This window comes from Scophthalmus maximus, chromosome 14, assembly GCF_022379125.1.
Source record: "Scophthalmus maximus strain ysfricsl-2021 chromosome 14, ASM2237912v1, whole genome shotgun sequence".
NCBI classification, from domain to species: Eukaryota; Metazoa; Chordata; class Actinopteri; order Pleuronectiformes; family Scophthalmidae; genus Scophthalmus; species Scophthalmus maximus.
This window is the reverse complement of record NC_061528.1, coordinates 6,391,096-6,406,730: the sequence shown is the minus strand read 5'-3', so window position 1 is coordinate 6,406,730 and position 15,635 is coordinate 6,391,096. Positions and strand designations below refer to the sequence as shown.

At 42.0% G+C, this 15,635-nt stretch overlaps 1 protein-coding gene across 24 annotated transcripts in view; it reads left to right on the top strand.

The window, feature by feature from the left end:
- Window positions 1–11: 11 nt before the first annotated feature.
- The window catches only part of mycbp2 (MYC binding protein 2), a 53,903-nt gene continuing 38,279 nt past the window's right edge, over window positions 12–15,635 (top strand). For 19 of the 24 annotated variants that reach the window (XM_047337386.1, XM_047337379.1, XM_047337382.1 and 16 more), the window contains exons 1-11: window positions 12–313; window positions 3,388–3,463; window positions 7,489–7,704; window positions 9,317–9,470; window positions 9,600–9,796; window positions 11,286–11,528; window positions 11,610–11,681; window positions 12,070–12,187; window positions 12,292–12,365; window positions 14,185–14,323; window positions 14,539–14,615. In XM_047337386.1, coding sequence (XP_047193342.1) covers window positions 12–313; window positions 3,388–3,463; window positions 7,489–7,704; window positions 9,317–9,470; window positions 9,600–9,796; window positions 11,286–11,528; window positions 11,610–11,681; window positions 12,070–12,187; window positions 12,292–12,365; window positions 14,185–14,323; window positions 14,539–14,615 — 1,668 coding nt within the window. The remainder of the gene's footprint in view (window positions 314–3,387; window positions 3,464–7,488; window positions 7,705–9,316; window positions 9,471–9,599; window positions 9,797–11,285; window positions 11,529–11,609; window positions 11,682–12,069; window positions 12,188–12,291; window positions 12,366–14,184; window positions 14,324–14,538; window positions 14,616–15,635) is intronic. The other 5 variants (XM_047337395.1, XM_035651453.2, XM_047337397.1 and 2 more) reach the window with 1 other exon arrangement.

The following is a 15,635-nucleotide window of genomic DNA, read 5'->3' as shown; positions in this document are numbered from 1 at the left end:
TCTCCAGAACGATGATGTGTGCTGCTGCTGCGGCAGCGGCCGCCGCCGCCGCCGGTGGTGGTGCCGGCGGTGCTGGCGGGATTCTGCCCTCCGCGTCGCCGTCGATGGGGCTGGGTGTCCGGGTGGTCTCCGGAGCGGGGTCCGATCTCGCCACCATTGGCTCGGGCATGGGTCCCTGTCCGACGCCCGGAGCCCAGTCGGACTGTCGGACTCGGTACCAGCTCCTACTCTCGGGGCGAGCTCTGGCGGAGAGATACCGGCGGATCTACACCACCGCCATCAACGACAAAGAGCAAGGGACAAACCAAGGAAGGTGAGTGGCTCACTTCTCTAAAAACACTGTGTGGATATCAAAGGAGCTGGCTCTGTCATCTGCGGTGCTAGCCGAGCTAGCGACCGTGTGCTAACGTTAACCCCTTAAACACGAAGCGCAGCGTCGGAACGACCAGCCGCGTACAAGTTAAAACACATCCACGGTTGGTGAGTCGGTGTGGCCCCCGTCGCGGTAGACATTGTTTCGCCCGCCAACAACACACCGGCAGCTGCATAATTAAGGTGCAACCTTTCACGAGGGTCAGCTCGCTAGGTAGCATCTTGGCTTTGACTTCCCTAGCTCACCCGTGTGTCATCTATGCTAACGTTACTTAACGTAACCCCCTGCGCTGGGGAGGCGCGGGGGCTTCACACCACGGCTGCTCCCTGGTGTCCTTTAGTCTTGCCTTGACACATTGCCTCTGAAATAAAAAAGCAAAAGTGCTATAATGTCGCCATGTAGCCCCCCCCCCCCCCAAACCCCCTCCCTCCCCCAAAACAAGCTAGCTGGCTAGCTGTCATGACAGCAGATTGCTAGCTGCTAACTAGCTAAACGTAAACAAACGCGCTGCTCGTGTAATATTTAATATATATTAGTTTGTTAAACACTCATTGCTAACGTTGGCATCACAATGTCCACCACCTCACCATTCCTATTTTGTTTTTGTTTTTAAATATAACGTGAGCTGTGTATGTTTAGGCCCATTGGCGTTGCTTGTTTCAAAGGGCTAGCAAAACCACCAACGGACGTAACGGCGCATCAGCCCCTTCCCCATGTTGTGTTAACGCATAGTTCCACTTTGATTAAAACAACAACAAAAAAAATCAATAAATGTGTTTGAACCCAGAAACAAATACAGCATATTTGCGCTGACAGCGTTTACACAATGTTTGGTGGGAGGTGGATGAACTCGTCTGCTTTTCTGGCATAATCGAGTAATACAGTGACGTCATTGTGATCCTTCAGGTTGTGCACTGAGGAGCTGGGTCGTTGCAGCATCCTCATCCCTCCATCACCAGCCAACCGATTTGTTTTGCTCAGCCCGACGTTTACAACGATTGCTCTGCTCTTACTTTCATCGTGGGGCCAGCACACTCACATGCTAAAATGTTGGCCTCCCCTTCTGTGTATTCGAGTGGGGGGCAAAAAGTGAGTGCAAACCCTGTGCCAAGCAAGTCAAGTCAACTTTATTGTCAATTCCTGCAATATCGTTCCAGACAAACAGAGGAATTGAAAAACCGTTTGTCTCTGACCCACGGTGCAATAGTTCAAAACAAAAACCAAAAATAAGATAAGTAATATATACAATTAATAAATTCGAAATAGTGCAAAAGGAAGAGTTAGGGAAAACCACAAGGGATAGAGAAGCTAAAGAAATTGAAAATGTGAAATAGAAAGGAAATACTGTACAGTATGTGTAATATACAGGAACCGAATATAAAGTATGGAGTGCAGATTGAATGTAATAAATGTAGAGGGCACCGATGACTTACATTTTATCTAATGCTCTTGAAATAATCTTAATTCAACAGTAATTGGGGCACGTGTGTTAAAAAAAACTTTGAGAACTGTGGGTGTGTGGGTGGATTATCTTGTGTTTTGGGGTTGTGTGGCAGCCGCTGGCACAGGAAACGTTGCACAGATAAGAGGGAGGAATGGGTTCAACCGAGTATCAGTAAATTCTCAATGCAAATGTGATGCAGCAGCAGCAGCAGCAAGTCAGGAAAGCGAAACTGAAGAGAAGCCGGCTTTCTACGACAAGGCAATGATCATCCATATACAGTGTACCTCATGAATCCACCATGATGAAGGAACATAAGCTGAAAGTTATGGCGTCGCCCCTCACAGTCCCATGACTGAGATAGATCTTACACATGCCTCAAGATATCTCACAACCTCAAGTGAAATCTAAGAAAGAATGGGAGAAAGTTCCTTAAGAAAGAATGAAAAGACTTAGGCTGACTTCAATATAATATGAGTATAATAGAAATGTATCGCACCTTCGGTTTGAATATTACGCCTTGCCATATTATGATTTCAATATTATTTAGATTAATTGTCTTGCCCTATCCAAAACTTTCACATGCAAATGTAAACTGTTGTTGAAGTGTCAACTATTAGTCCCACTGAAACACCATTTTTCCATAACCAACCCCTGAATTCATTGGTCTGTTCGAATGAGCAACAAGAAAAAACAAAAAAACTTAAAATTCTACAGATGTTATTTTGAAACATTATCTTATCTAACAGCAAAAATTATAAATTGAACTAAGCCTAACCCTTTGTGTTTTGGGCTGTTGAATGCTAACAAGACATTTGCAGAGGTCACCTTGGGAAAATTATAGAAAATTATTATGGATAAATTTCACATTTTATAGATTAAACAATTAACTGATTCATTGAGAAGATAATGGGAAAACAGAGGAAATTGCAGCCCTAGTCAGATACATGGAAGCCCTAGGGACTTGTTTTGGAAACCATTTCAACTAAATGCAAGTCAGTTTTTTTCCATGATGGATTTGTTGATATTTCCAACTAACGTAAATATCAGATAGACACTTCTGTCCCTCTGATTCAGTGAGCCTGATTATGATTTGGTATGTTGGTGGGAGAGAGGAGCCCATCTTGTCATGCTTGTTATGCTCAAAGGGTTGAAGAATATAAAGGTACTTTTCTTTGGCAACACACTATCAGAAAACAATGCACAGTCGCACTTATGAGTAATACAATTAGTATACTCTTACATATGTCTTATCATAATTGCATCCCCAACAGAACAAAGAAAATCCTTCAATCTCGTTGAATGGACATAAATTATGAGATAAACACTTAGAACTGCCATTTGATGGCAGATATAATAGGAAGTGCTCTTTTTCTATTGAGTATTGAGTGACCATCTTTTTATTTTATTTTTACATAATCAATACTGGCTTGAAGGAAATATTTTGACCATAACCTTATCGCAAGCTTGTAATAAAAGATAAACAGAATTTAATTCCATGTGTTTTGACTGTAACCATTGCTTAAGTATGTGGTATATTTTGCATTACTGAGTGATCACTTTACACTTTCAGGGGAAAGAAGGCTTTGAGTAAGAAGAAACTGAAGAGGCGACAGAAAGTCAAGTCAAAAGTCAAATCACGAACAAAGGTAAGAGAGGCTTTACTGTTTAAAAAAAGAAATTGCACATTTCCACATTTCTCCTTCTCTGTAATGGCATGATTGCTGTATTTATTTTTAGATATTATCAATAGATATGTTTAGAAGGCTGATAAGACCATGACTCTACAAAGGCTGCCTTAAAACACCATGCAGTGTTAATGATTGCAATGTTCAATCACAAATAGGTCCCGTATTCAATGTCCTCAGTACTTAAACCAGATAAAAGATACAATTGAATGTCTACATGTCGTATAATGCTTTTGGAAAAACTTTAAAAACATGACTGACAGTTTTAATTTGCAACTGTCGCAGCTTTAGGTGTACACTGGTTAGTCCTCACAGCATGTCTGACTCTACTTAATGACTTCCAACAGATTGAATTAAGATTAAAGAGGAAGTTGGATCGTCTGTGGTCTGAAGGTGTTTGGCAGAGTCATTGTTTTTGTTGGTGGCGTTGGGTCAGGTGCCAGGAAGCTCATCCTCACACGAAGCTGGAGAGGTTGATAGGCAGAATTGTGAGACAAATGGGAGTGGCCCTGGCTTGTGCACGATGTCCTGTTGCCGAGCGACCTAATGTGTTCCACATCTCCACGGCAACAGTTACCGGCCTCAATCTCCTTCATCCAAAGGGGGAGGCTAGTCTGTACCAGAGGATGCTGATGTATTTTTTTTTGTTGCTTGGCGTGGACATAGGTTAACTAGTCAATCCCCAACTTATGTCAACATGATCCACTAAGTTTGCACTGACTCATCTCATTGTCGTTTTTTCTGAGGGAGTGAGAAGGCCGCCTGCTCTATAATATTGTTAGTCAATGCTTGGATTTAACCTTATTACACTGTTTTTTTCTCCCCCTGCAGCTTGCAAGCTAGAGAGATGTGATACGCGATAGTAGCTCAGAAGGACAGAAAGTGGGCTAGTCAGTCAAGTTCTCTTAGAATGACTTGCTCAGTCAGTTGATTTTCTGGAGACAGAGAATAGAGTGGCAGGCAGGCATAGAAACATGGGTAGTTACACGGGCAGTCACGCTGTATTTCTATGTCTCTTCCTCACTCTTGCTCGGTCATGCCCCTCACTCCCGCGTAGTCAGACAAGAGTGTGATTTCAAAGGGCCTCTTCTCTCCCGCTTTTGTCTGCTTCTGTGAATACAAACATCAGAAAGTGGAGGCAGAACAAAAGACAGAGCATAAACACTCATCATCCCAACAGAGGCCGTGATGTAACGTCTTGTGTACAAGCAGATGACCGATTTTCCTTTTCCAAAAACTATGATTCATATAATAATGTAATGTAACAATATTTCAATAGAATAACTTGTCCGGCTAAGTGTTTGTCCTTTTGGTGGTTTCTCTTTCAAAATTATTTGGCACAATATTATTAATTTATTACGTCATTAGGGAGGGGATGCCAGAGAGAGACGAGGAACATAATTGGACTCCATCATTATATTTTTTTGTGAGCATGCAGCATTTTAGCAGTAGCACGATGACTTACAGTAAGTACAGTTTTCAGGTGATGGAAAACTTGTTGTTGTGCCAGAAATCCCAGTTTCCTTTGGCATGTCACAAATTGGGAAGTTATTCCAGACTCCTTTACCTTTAAGACATCTTGCTAGCATTGCTGTAACTCATAAGCCACGTGGTCATGTCATCTCCCCTAATGTCCGTGCTGGTAACGTTAAATCAGAGCTGTGAGGCAGAATACTATAACTAAAGTTAACTATGTTGTAGTCTCACAGTATACAGTTTATAATTATAATAATAGTTAAAAATAACAACAATAATGCAGCCATCAAATAACTGATTTGGACATTGTTTACCATCGCAAAAGTTAAAGCTTTAAATCATTTGGGTCAACCCAAATTAGATAGAAAAAAGAAATCAATTTTTACAGCATTACACTTTTTAAATAATTGATAAATATAGAAAGTTAAACTATGAAACGTCTTTGTTAGTGCTTTCTAAATAATTTGTCATTTTTAAGTATGAGGGCTCAGTTTGCTTCCTATGGCCACTTCTTTTATCATTCAGAGAAATGGATGACCGACTCTGTGACTTGAATGTATGGGGAGTAGCGAGCTGAAATGTGTAGATGTCTTAAGTGCGGTCAGGGGCTCAGTACCAAAGCTATTAGATGGCCATTAAATCATCATTCAAGTGCAGGCAGAGACACAAACCGATACAATCAGATGAGACGTTGCAAGAAAAGAAAAAGAGAACTCTTTGGAATTACGTAGTTTTCTGAATGAATTGGGTGTCATAAAATGTTTATCTGATCTTCGTCTAATTTAGAGGTATAGACAAACACAATGTGCCAAGGTTAATAACGAACAAACAAGTATAATCTTGTGCGTCTTTATTGAAGACATCCCCTTGAACATTCACACTGCGGGTGGAAAAAATAAGTGAACTCTTGGATTTAGTAACTGGTCAAAACCTCCTTTGGCTGCAATAACCTCAGACAAGCTCTTTCTGTAGCTAATAGTAATTCTGGACCACTCTTCCTCACAGAACTACTTCAGCTCAGCCTTATTTTTTAGGATGTTTGATCTCAACTGCTCTCTTGAGGTCACTCCACTGCATCTTAGCAATTATTTTCTTCTCCCCCTAATTCTTATCTTGTTTTTGTTTCAACTGCTTCCAAAACAATGGAAACAAACCATAATTTTGCAATATGCTTGATGAATCAAGCGCGACTAATCTTAGTTGGGACTCTCCTGGTACATGTCGGCCACAAATGCTGAGCTTCCTATCTCAGCCCTTTTGTCGGTGCTCCACTATTGTGTTTTACTGTTATCTCTCGCGTGCTGCATGTGCTGCGTTTATATATGATTTCTACATTTTAAATTTTGAGTGCTCTTTCCAGGCAGTCCACTCCTATGTGAATGCTTGTACAATCACTTTGTCACAAATGCTACATTAGCAGTAAGGCCGGAGGAGAGCGGTCCACTGCACTGTTAGATGAGAGGGGAGCTAATATCCTCCCTGGTGGTTTGAGCTGAGAATGAACGACCCCTCTTTCCAAATGGATGACATCACCCCCTGTGATCGCGATGCCAAAAGCGCAGCACTGCAAGAGAGTCCCAATCGATCAATACGATTCTCTAGAGGTTGCGTCGGCACTGTAGTTAAAAAAAAAAAGAAAGAAAAAAAAGAGGCCTTGCTTGGTCAGATAGGGGGAAGCTTATCAATTAATCAGTTTATCACGTTTCTCTGTGATTCTGTAATCATAGTGATTATCTGGATGTAAGCGCTTTACTGTAATGGTTTTAATGTAAATTTCCCCTTTTTTCAGATTTTTCTAGTTTGCAATTTCATGTTAATTATTGGCTGATATTTACATCAATATAGCCCCAAATCAGACATTTATTTTCAAGCTGTACAACATGAGTTTTTGGGTGGACGTGATTCACCCCAAAAAATTCAAACATGAGTAGAAAGTTTAACAATGAGCTGTGGTTATATCAAATTTTGGATAAGCCATTTTGTGCCGTGAAAGCTGATCTTGAGATGGTTCAGCAATTGCCAAGTGCAGTGTACAAAAGCGAGTTCAAAGCAAAGCGAGGAGTTATTTAATTTCACAGTCGAGTCGGTGACTAAATACGAGGACAATGACAGAACAGACCGTAAAAAAGACACGTCCACTGGAAAACGGCTAACATCTGCCTAGAGTCTCATGCTTACGAATCTTGTTATAGATAAGGCAGTAATGATAACTCCACCTGAAAACTAAAATTTGAAATTTTCATTAAAATGTTTTTTGTCAAATGTGAATGCTATCAAGACGGAATGCTTCAAAAAGCTTGAAGGCAATTTTAAAAATGATGTCAATAAACAGAAAGGTGTCTTTTGTGAAGGAACAACCTTCGGCTGGCATCTCTTCATAACTAGGCCTACTGGTAAAGAATTGACATCTGTGGTGCACTAAAAAAAAAGCTTATCAATACTCGAGGTTACCAGGAAAAGGTTTCGCTGACTTTGCTGACCACCTCCACTCTCTGTTTTATTTCCCACAGGCCGACAGTATAGATGGAGCCCTCTGTGTGCCGGACATCAAGGTGCACAGCAACCCATCTGCATTCAATGTCTACTGCAATGTGCGGCACTGTGTGCTGGACTGGCAGCAGAGAGAGGCCTCCCTGGCGTTGGCCTCCAGGAGCTCAGTGCAGAGCGGAGACTCGGACAGCGAGGAGGAGGAGGAGTACCGCGAGCCAGCCGTCAAGCTGCCAAAGGTATGAGTCTGGGGGGGGGGCTAGCACTGGCTGCTTCCATGCTGGTTTCAAGGTGAGAGCCAGTCTGTGCTCGTTATCTCAGGGATGCACTGATCCTTTATCCCCCGGGCCTGTAAGTAGGGCTCATCATTTTTTTTTTGCTGTGATAATTTACACTTTACCAGAGGTATGAATCCCCCCTACCCTGTGACGATTACAGCTGCTGTTGCTCTGTTCCCCCCAACTCCCTCATCTACTCTGCACCTGCTGGTTTATCTTTCTTAGTCTCTTTTTATATTAATTGTGAACTATCCTTTAAATGTGGGAAACATTATCTATTTGATCTGTAATGATCTTTTTCAACGCAATATATGTTGATTGTTTATATCTGCACTTTAACACATACCTATTGCATTCCTTATGAGCATTAATAGCGTGTAAACTTGACTTTTGATGCTGTCTTTTACAACTTAAAAATATAGGAAAATAGCAAGCCACATGATGAGCATCAAATCAACAACACAAAACCATCTGAAAATCAAGGTGTTGAATGATTTTGATGGGCTCATGACCATAAATTTCAGAATAAAAGAATGTGAAAAGCTTCTTCCTTATACTTAAAATGTAAGTTTAATTAAGTTGTTAGCTTGCCGTCTAAGTGAGGCAGCAGGGACACCATAAATTATGAATGTAGAGTCACAGCACTGTTTTTGATGTATATGCCTCACAATAATTGTATGTTGATTTTAACTGTTGTTGTGTGGCTGCTGTACATACTGAGGTGTCACAGATAGCTCATTATGGTTGACTGGGAAAGGCTGTATCAGTTTTAACCTCTTTCAGACAAATTAAATTAGTTACTGATTATAATATATTTAAGGGGATTTAGTATTTAATCCCAGTTTAATTGCGTATCTGGCCATATTTTAGGATCTTTTGTGTTTGAGTCAATTAAGTAGCACCAAACAAAGAGCCTGCTGAGTCTTATTTGCTCTGTTACATACTGTAAAACAAATGTGTTTAAACATGTAGAATATCTTTTACTTGTCCATTAATCTTAATATATATTCTAATATATTGTATTTATCTTGATATATCATACCATTTGGGATGATTTTATCTATTTTTTCTGTTTTTTTTAAAAGCAGTTATACGCAGATGCTTTCATTTCACTGTAACAAAACAAGTTCTTCCCTGAGACGGGAGGGAACATTGGATCATTATTTGATTCAATAACAAGCCATACTGAGAGACGGGTAGAGAAGGGGAGAGAGAGAGAACGACATCCTTTTCTAGGCCAGACATCTTTCGTCTACTCTCTCCAAGCACTCTTGTCTGTCATTGTACAAAATGTTAATGGTGGATGTCGAAGTCGGTGATACGTGAGTGTACTGTCAGTGGCCCCTTGATAGATGTAGATTGCTTTGCTGTAGCCTGATGAGACCATGGTTCTAAAAAGAAAGCATCCACTCCCAGCTTCTGTTTATCAGTTCTGTTTCATTACAGTGCTGCCATACATCTACATCTGTGCACAACGTCAGCATGTTTAATCTTCATTCGTGCAATAAAGTGGTATCGCAGCTTGTCCGTGGAACGGCAGCATAGAAATGTGCTCCTCTCTGTGTGTCCGCAGATCATCGGCATTGGCCTGTGCGGGGTATTCGAACTGATAAAAGAGACTCGGTTCTCTCACCCTTCACTGTGCCTGCGTAGCCTGCAAGCCTTGTTGGACATGCTACAGGGACAACAGCCCGAAGGCTTCCAGACTGAGCCCCCTGATGTGCTAGGTAAGGCTGAAAATTTGAATTTTGAGGCCACAGTTAGTTTTGGTGACTTATTTTGTTCATCCGGAATCACATCCACATTTTTCTTTTTCTCTAATATCTAACCTCTTCCCCCCTTGTATGCCTCCTCAGAGTCTCTTTTCCAATTGCTATTGGAGACCACGGTCCGGAGCACGGGGCCCAATGACCCGACGGGACAGGCCATCACTGCCCTGTCCTGCGCCTGCCTCTTTAGTCTGGTGGTGGCCTGGGGAGACACCGGCAAAATTCTGCAGGCCGTGTCCGCCATCCTCACCAACAACGGCAGCCACGCCTGCCAGACGATACAGGTATTTAACCAGTTAAAATTAATCAGATTGCATTTGGCAATTTGACTGAACTATTGTAATGTGTTCCTCTTCCTTATTTTGTCTCTCATATATCTCTTATTTTTGGCATTCATATGAAAAACAAAAGTAAGTTGAGTCAGGCTGTGGGTAATTTTGTTATGTGAGGCTTTGCTGGCACAACTAACTACGGGTAATCAGATGTTATTTTCCTAATCTTTGTACTGATTACATGTTCAGATCACCATTTTAAACCAAATAAACATCTATATCTTGGAATAGGACTTCAAGATGATCCCGTTGCTTACATATGAATTACCGGGTAACCTTTCTAATATCCAGTCGTGTTTTTCTGCTAGATTAGTGGCAGTGCCTCAGACCACCAGAGTAGCTCTTTTGGGTGGCTATTGTAACCTCTGGCTCCTCCAGGCATTTCCTCTGAGCAGAGAGACTCGGAGCAGTGTCTGGACGGCACAAATTGAGTTTTGGAAAATGTCAAGCCTCTCCGATTCTTCTGTTTGATTATGTTACCCTGCCTGCATTCTTCCACCAATTAGCTGGTCTTCTGTTTGCTTAGATCTCAAGTTTGTCCTCTGTCTCTCTTCTCTGTGTTTATTCCTCTCTACTTCTGCTTTATAGTGAAACTGCTGTTGTAAACTGTTGGGAGAAACATGAGTAATAGCTACTTAATTCCAATCTATTTGACCATGACAATGTTTCCCCGTTATCTGCATGAAGATCATATTCTGTACTTGACAGAATATGATCGCACACACATTTTGTCCCCCACAGACGCAGACCTGTGTCTCTCTTTTACCTAGTTCATAATTTTTTAGGTGGTGACTGTGGTTCATCACAATGACAGGCAGGCTGGAGGGATACGTGTTCTACAAGTCTGTGTCAAGTGTGTTTGTTTGCATTTGTGTGAATGGTGAGATCAGTGATGTGTGTGTGTGTAATAGCTTCCATGAAAATGATGGGAGTGTGTGTGAAAATGCTCTCAGAATGAGGAGAGGGCAAATGCGCAGGTAACCACAGTACCAGTTTCTAAAGCAGTTTTCAAACTTGAACTCCCAAAATTTTCATGTTCATGCAGCAGGAGATTGTCCGGGTCAGACGCGTTTACAACAGCAGGAACATTTCCGTAATATTCAGGTGAGGGGTGGCGCCTGGGAAGAGTGCCCACTCGATCGCCGTGAATCTTCTGGAGACTTTCCTGCTGTATTCTTACATGGAATGGACTCTGACCTTTTTTCCGGAAAGGGGCTTGCAGGAAAATTTCCAAGCAACATTTGCATTCTCATATACAGACCTCCAAAAGTTCAGGGAAATGTCTGGACTTCAGTGCATGTCTGAAGGCAGCTTAATAAAACATTTTAATTTAATGAGCAACAGAGAAGCTAACCAGCCTGTGTCCACCTGGTGCATACTCTTCTTCTCAACTAGCACCCCATTAGGTTTTCACCCTCATTCTCTTCCTAAATCTCCCCAGGTGCCCACAATACTGAACGCGCTACAGAGAAGTGTACAGGCCGTCCTGGTGGGGAAGATTCAAATTCAAGATTGGTTCGGGAATGGCATCAAACGCGGGGCCCTGATGAACAAGTGGGTGCTGAAAGAGGTGGCCATCGATGACGATGAGCGCTGTCTTCTGCAGACAGATGGCTCCTTCCTGTATTTGCTCTGCAAAGACGGACTGTACAAAGTGGGCTCTGGATACAGTGGAACTGTCAGGGTATGTAACTCTCACACCTGCATGTTGTCACCTATTTATCAGTGTTTGTGGTTGCCTGCTCATTTTATCAATGCCCCACAGGGCCACGTGTACAACTCCACGTCCCGAATCAGGAATCGGAAGGAGAAGAGATCATGGCTCGGCTTTGCTCAGGTAGGGAGTTGAGCTTTCATCGAGATGCTCTCCACGCACATTTCAGTGGAGCGGCTTTGAAAAGGCAATGAGTATGGGAAAAGTTTTATCACATTTACTGTAGACAATGGAGTTGATCTCTAACTCATGTCAATGGTTTTGTTTCATTTTTGTAGTTGAAGCTTAGTTTGGTGTTTAAACAACATTAAACTTGAAAAAAAACAACTCCTGTTATGTTGTTTTTAAGGCGTGTGACCTGAAAGACATTTTAACTTTTAATTTAAATGGACAATCTGTCTAAGTTAGAGCACACACTTTGCAATCCCTAACATCAACAAATGTACAGCTAATGTTATGGAAAGTCCTTTCTGATTGCAGAGTAGTAGTAATTTCTGTGTTGTCTCTTCAGGGGTACTTGTTGTATCGGGACACAACTAACCACAGTATGGCGGCCGTCAAGATCAACCCTGAGACCTTGGAGCATGAGGGGACTGTCACCATGCCAGGTGCTGAAACAACACTTTGTGGTTGGTTAAAAAATTAAAAAAACTAAAAAAAAAACTCATGGAAAGTGGGTGTTAATATTAAAAAATATTGGTTATATTCACTGTCCCTTTGCGCCGACCTGCAGGACAACACTCAGATGGACAGAACATCATCTTCACAGACGGAGAGTACATCAACCAGATCGCAGCCTGCAAGGATGTGAGTCTAATGTTTCCAGCTGAAACAAAATGTGAATCTTTTAATTCAATTGATTTCAGGAGGGGGAGTCCTCAATGCTCTCAGGATTTCCTCCTAATGTGTAATAGAATCCAGAAAACACAAAGTCCAAAGTCAGGTTTTTTTAGAATCTCACATAGTCATTCACTCGCTGCATCACTGTGGTTAAGTTAATGACGCAGGATGAGTAGATGTCTCAGAGTAGTTTTTTTCAGCAGTTGTCCTACTTACTTGGAGTGAAAGGAAAGCGATACAGAGACCAGTACAGTCTCTACTTGGACATTTTCTTTGTGATGAGTTGTTTATACGCATCAGTGCAATCAAACCCTCTCCTGTTTATTCTTTTTCTTTATTAACCCTGTGCAACTGAGCAAGTTCTATTTTTAGTTGTGACGTCTCTATCTCATGAAAACCAAATCTTTTGTCAGTCAAACACCTAGGGGGACCCTCAGCTGATGACCAGCTGTGCCACATAGGGGATGTAGCTGTGTCTGTGTGTTACGTGTATATGTGGGCGTGGCAGCGAGGGCAGTGGGACCATATGTGTGATTCTCCGGAGAGCTTAATCTCACAAGCAGTAGTCATCATCATGAGCACTCTCATGTCAGGTGGGGGAGGGGAAGATCTGAAATACAGAATTTCTTTAGCCATTGAAGCTGGCCGTCTTCCTGGATACCAGTGTCCTGGCTAATCAGGGGGAGGGGGGGGCTCAGAAACTGCATGGATTTTCAGTGATCAGCCAGCAAATGCATATGCAGGGAAAATAGGTAGATGTGTGTGAACTGTCTGATGTCGAGGGAACAGTCAGAAGGTAACATGCAGGGAGGAAAGTCAAGGATTATACTGGCCAGAGGATAGAAGTGCTTATTTAATGATTTGAGTGGGACATGTGCAGGAGTCAAAACACATTAGATGAGTGTGCTGTCATTACCACACAGTCAAAATCGGACCATTTACGCACCAGCCTTCAGCCCATTTTTATATCCCCGTTGTCTCGCGATTATTTTTCCTGTCGTGGTCCTCTCTAAACTCTGTTCCTTTCCTGTAAACTGTCCCTTTCATCCACATCCCCTGTTGTCTGGCTCACTTACAGCTCTGGCAGTTCTATCATCTGTTTTTTGCTCTACACCAAGTGTGTGTGTGTGACTTGTGGATGGATCATGTCACACCCTTCATGTTGTTGTTAAGATTCATGGATATGCTTTCAACACTGCTTTGGCTTTAGGTTGCCATAGCCTCTTATGTTAAATTAATGCAGAGTTGTTTTGTAACACCACCTTATCCATTCATGTTGAAATCCATGTGTGAATCCAAACTGCATCCAATACATTATTTATGAGTGTGTGTGCGGGGTATGTGAGGCCCAGTTGTAATGGTTTGCCTCATTACCCACTGCACCAAAATGCACACATGCATTCATGGCCAGTAACACGCACGCAAACGCTTTGATGGCCTAAGAATCGCATTGGCTGTTTGTCTCCAACGCAAATTATTGGAACTTCAGACATTTTGAGAAATATGCTTTTAGCTTTCTTTTCAGCCCTCGTGTATTTTCAATATGCATATGTATTGATATCACTCATGTCCATATGCTGAATATTCAAATTTAGAATGCTTTTATTTAAAAGTGGTGTCCTCTCACTCTCAGCAAGAAAGCAAATGAGCTTAAATAAATGGTTCTGGACCGTTCACTCATACATTTTGATTGTGACATTCATTCAGCAGGAGCACAGATCTGTTTTCATTAAGTAGTCAGCCGCTTCTTAATGCCACACTGTAACTGTCGGCCCGACCCCCGCAGGATGGTTTCGTGGTGCGGATCTATACCATGAGCTCAGACCCGGCCCTGCAGCAGGAACTGCAGCTGAAGCTGGCAAGGAAATGTCTGCACGCCTGCGGCATCTCTCTCTTTGACCTGGAGAAGGATCTGCACATCATCAGTAAGTGATATGAAATGGGACCAATATCTGCATGACGTCGCGGGAACAATTTTCATATGCGTATGTTGTTTGTATACCTACTACAGGCACTTTTATATGCGTATGGGTATTTTAACCAAAAGTTCTTTATAAACCAAGAGGAATAAAAAAAAAACAACAACTTTTCAACCATCTCTCTCGTCTATTTGGCCCTAAAAAGTATGTTTTATCCTCAGGCACAGGCTTTGATGAGGAGGCAGCGTTGCTCGGAGCAGGCAGGGAGTTTGCTCTGATGAAAACTGCCTCAGGAAAGGTGAGAATAAGAATCTTCAATCTCTGAACGTTGGAACAGATTCAACGGCTGAACTCTGAACATTTGTCTTGCTAATGACTAGCCAGGCATTTTAGAAAGTGAAACTGGGGAAAAAGCACTTAATTGTGTTATTTTGTTCTATGTCACACTGGCCACATGAGACAATGACAGAATTTACATTCCCACATACAGTATAGTCAGATTTTCCAAGATCAGTTTGTAACAAAGCATAACAACAAAACTACTGTTTTGGAAAAAGTTGTCCAGCTGAATTGCTTTTTCAGAATGAGGAAGCTGCATTTTTTTGGGATGTTCACTTTGTTTATGGTGCTGTAACTGGAAGTTATTTCACCCAGCTAAGCAGCAGCTCCGTCCTATACTGTCATATGATGCCCACTTGTAAACACAAACCAAGAATGATTCCCTTGCAGTGGATCATTCTATGTTTATGAGCTTATATAAGAGTAAAAACATGAAATAACAGATTTTACCATATTATACGTGTTTGTATCTGTGAACTGAGACTGCCTGAGGAAGTTACTGTGAGACTCCAGGCTTCTTCGTATTCTTAGTAATCAAGCAAAGCAGGCCCATTTTAAAGCGGTGCCATGTCAGAGAAGATATTTCACATTTTTGTGCAGACCGTCTCAGTCGGAAGAGAATGCTAAATATGTAGGTTGTTGGGGTGTGTGGTGGGTGTGGTGGTGGTTTGTACTTTAGGTGTGGTGCAGTGTGCTTCTTTTGTAGATAGCCGCGCCGGGTAGTTGCCTGTTGCACATTTCTGTGTCTGTACAGAGGCCTAATCTCGCGGAGCACTTTATCTTCAGATTATGCTAACCAAGAGCGACTGGATGGGTAAAAATAGGAGCAGCTGACCTGTTCAGTATCTTGGCACAAAGGTCACTCATCACTTGGACTGGACATTGTGCCAGACATGTGATACTACTGACAAACATCAAAGGCCCACTGTTTGTGGCTTAAAGGCTACTGATGTTGTTTTTTTTGTGTTTGTTTTCAGGG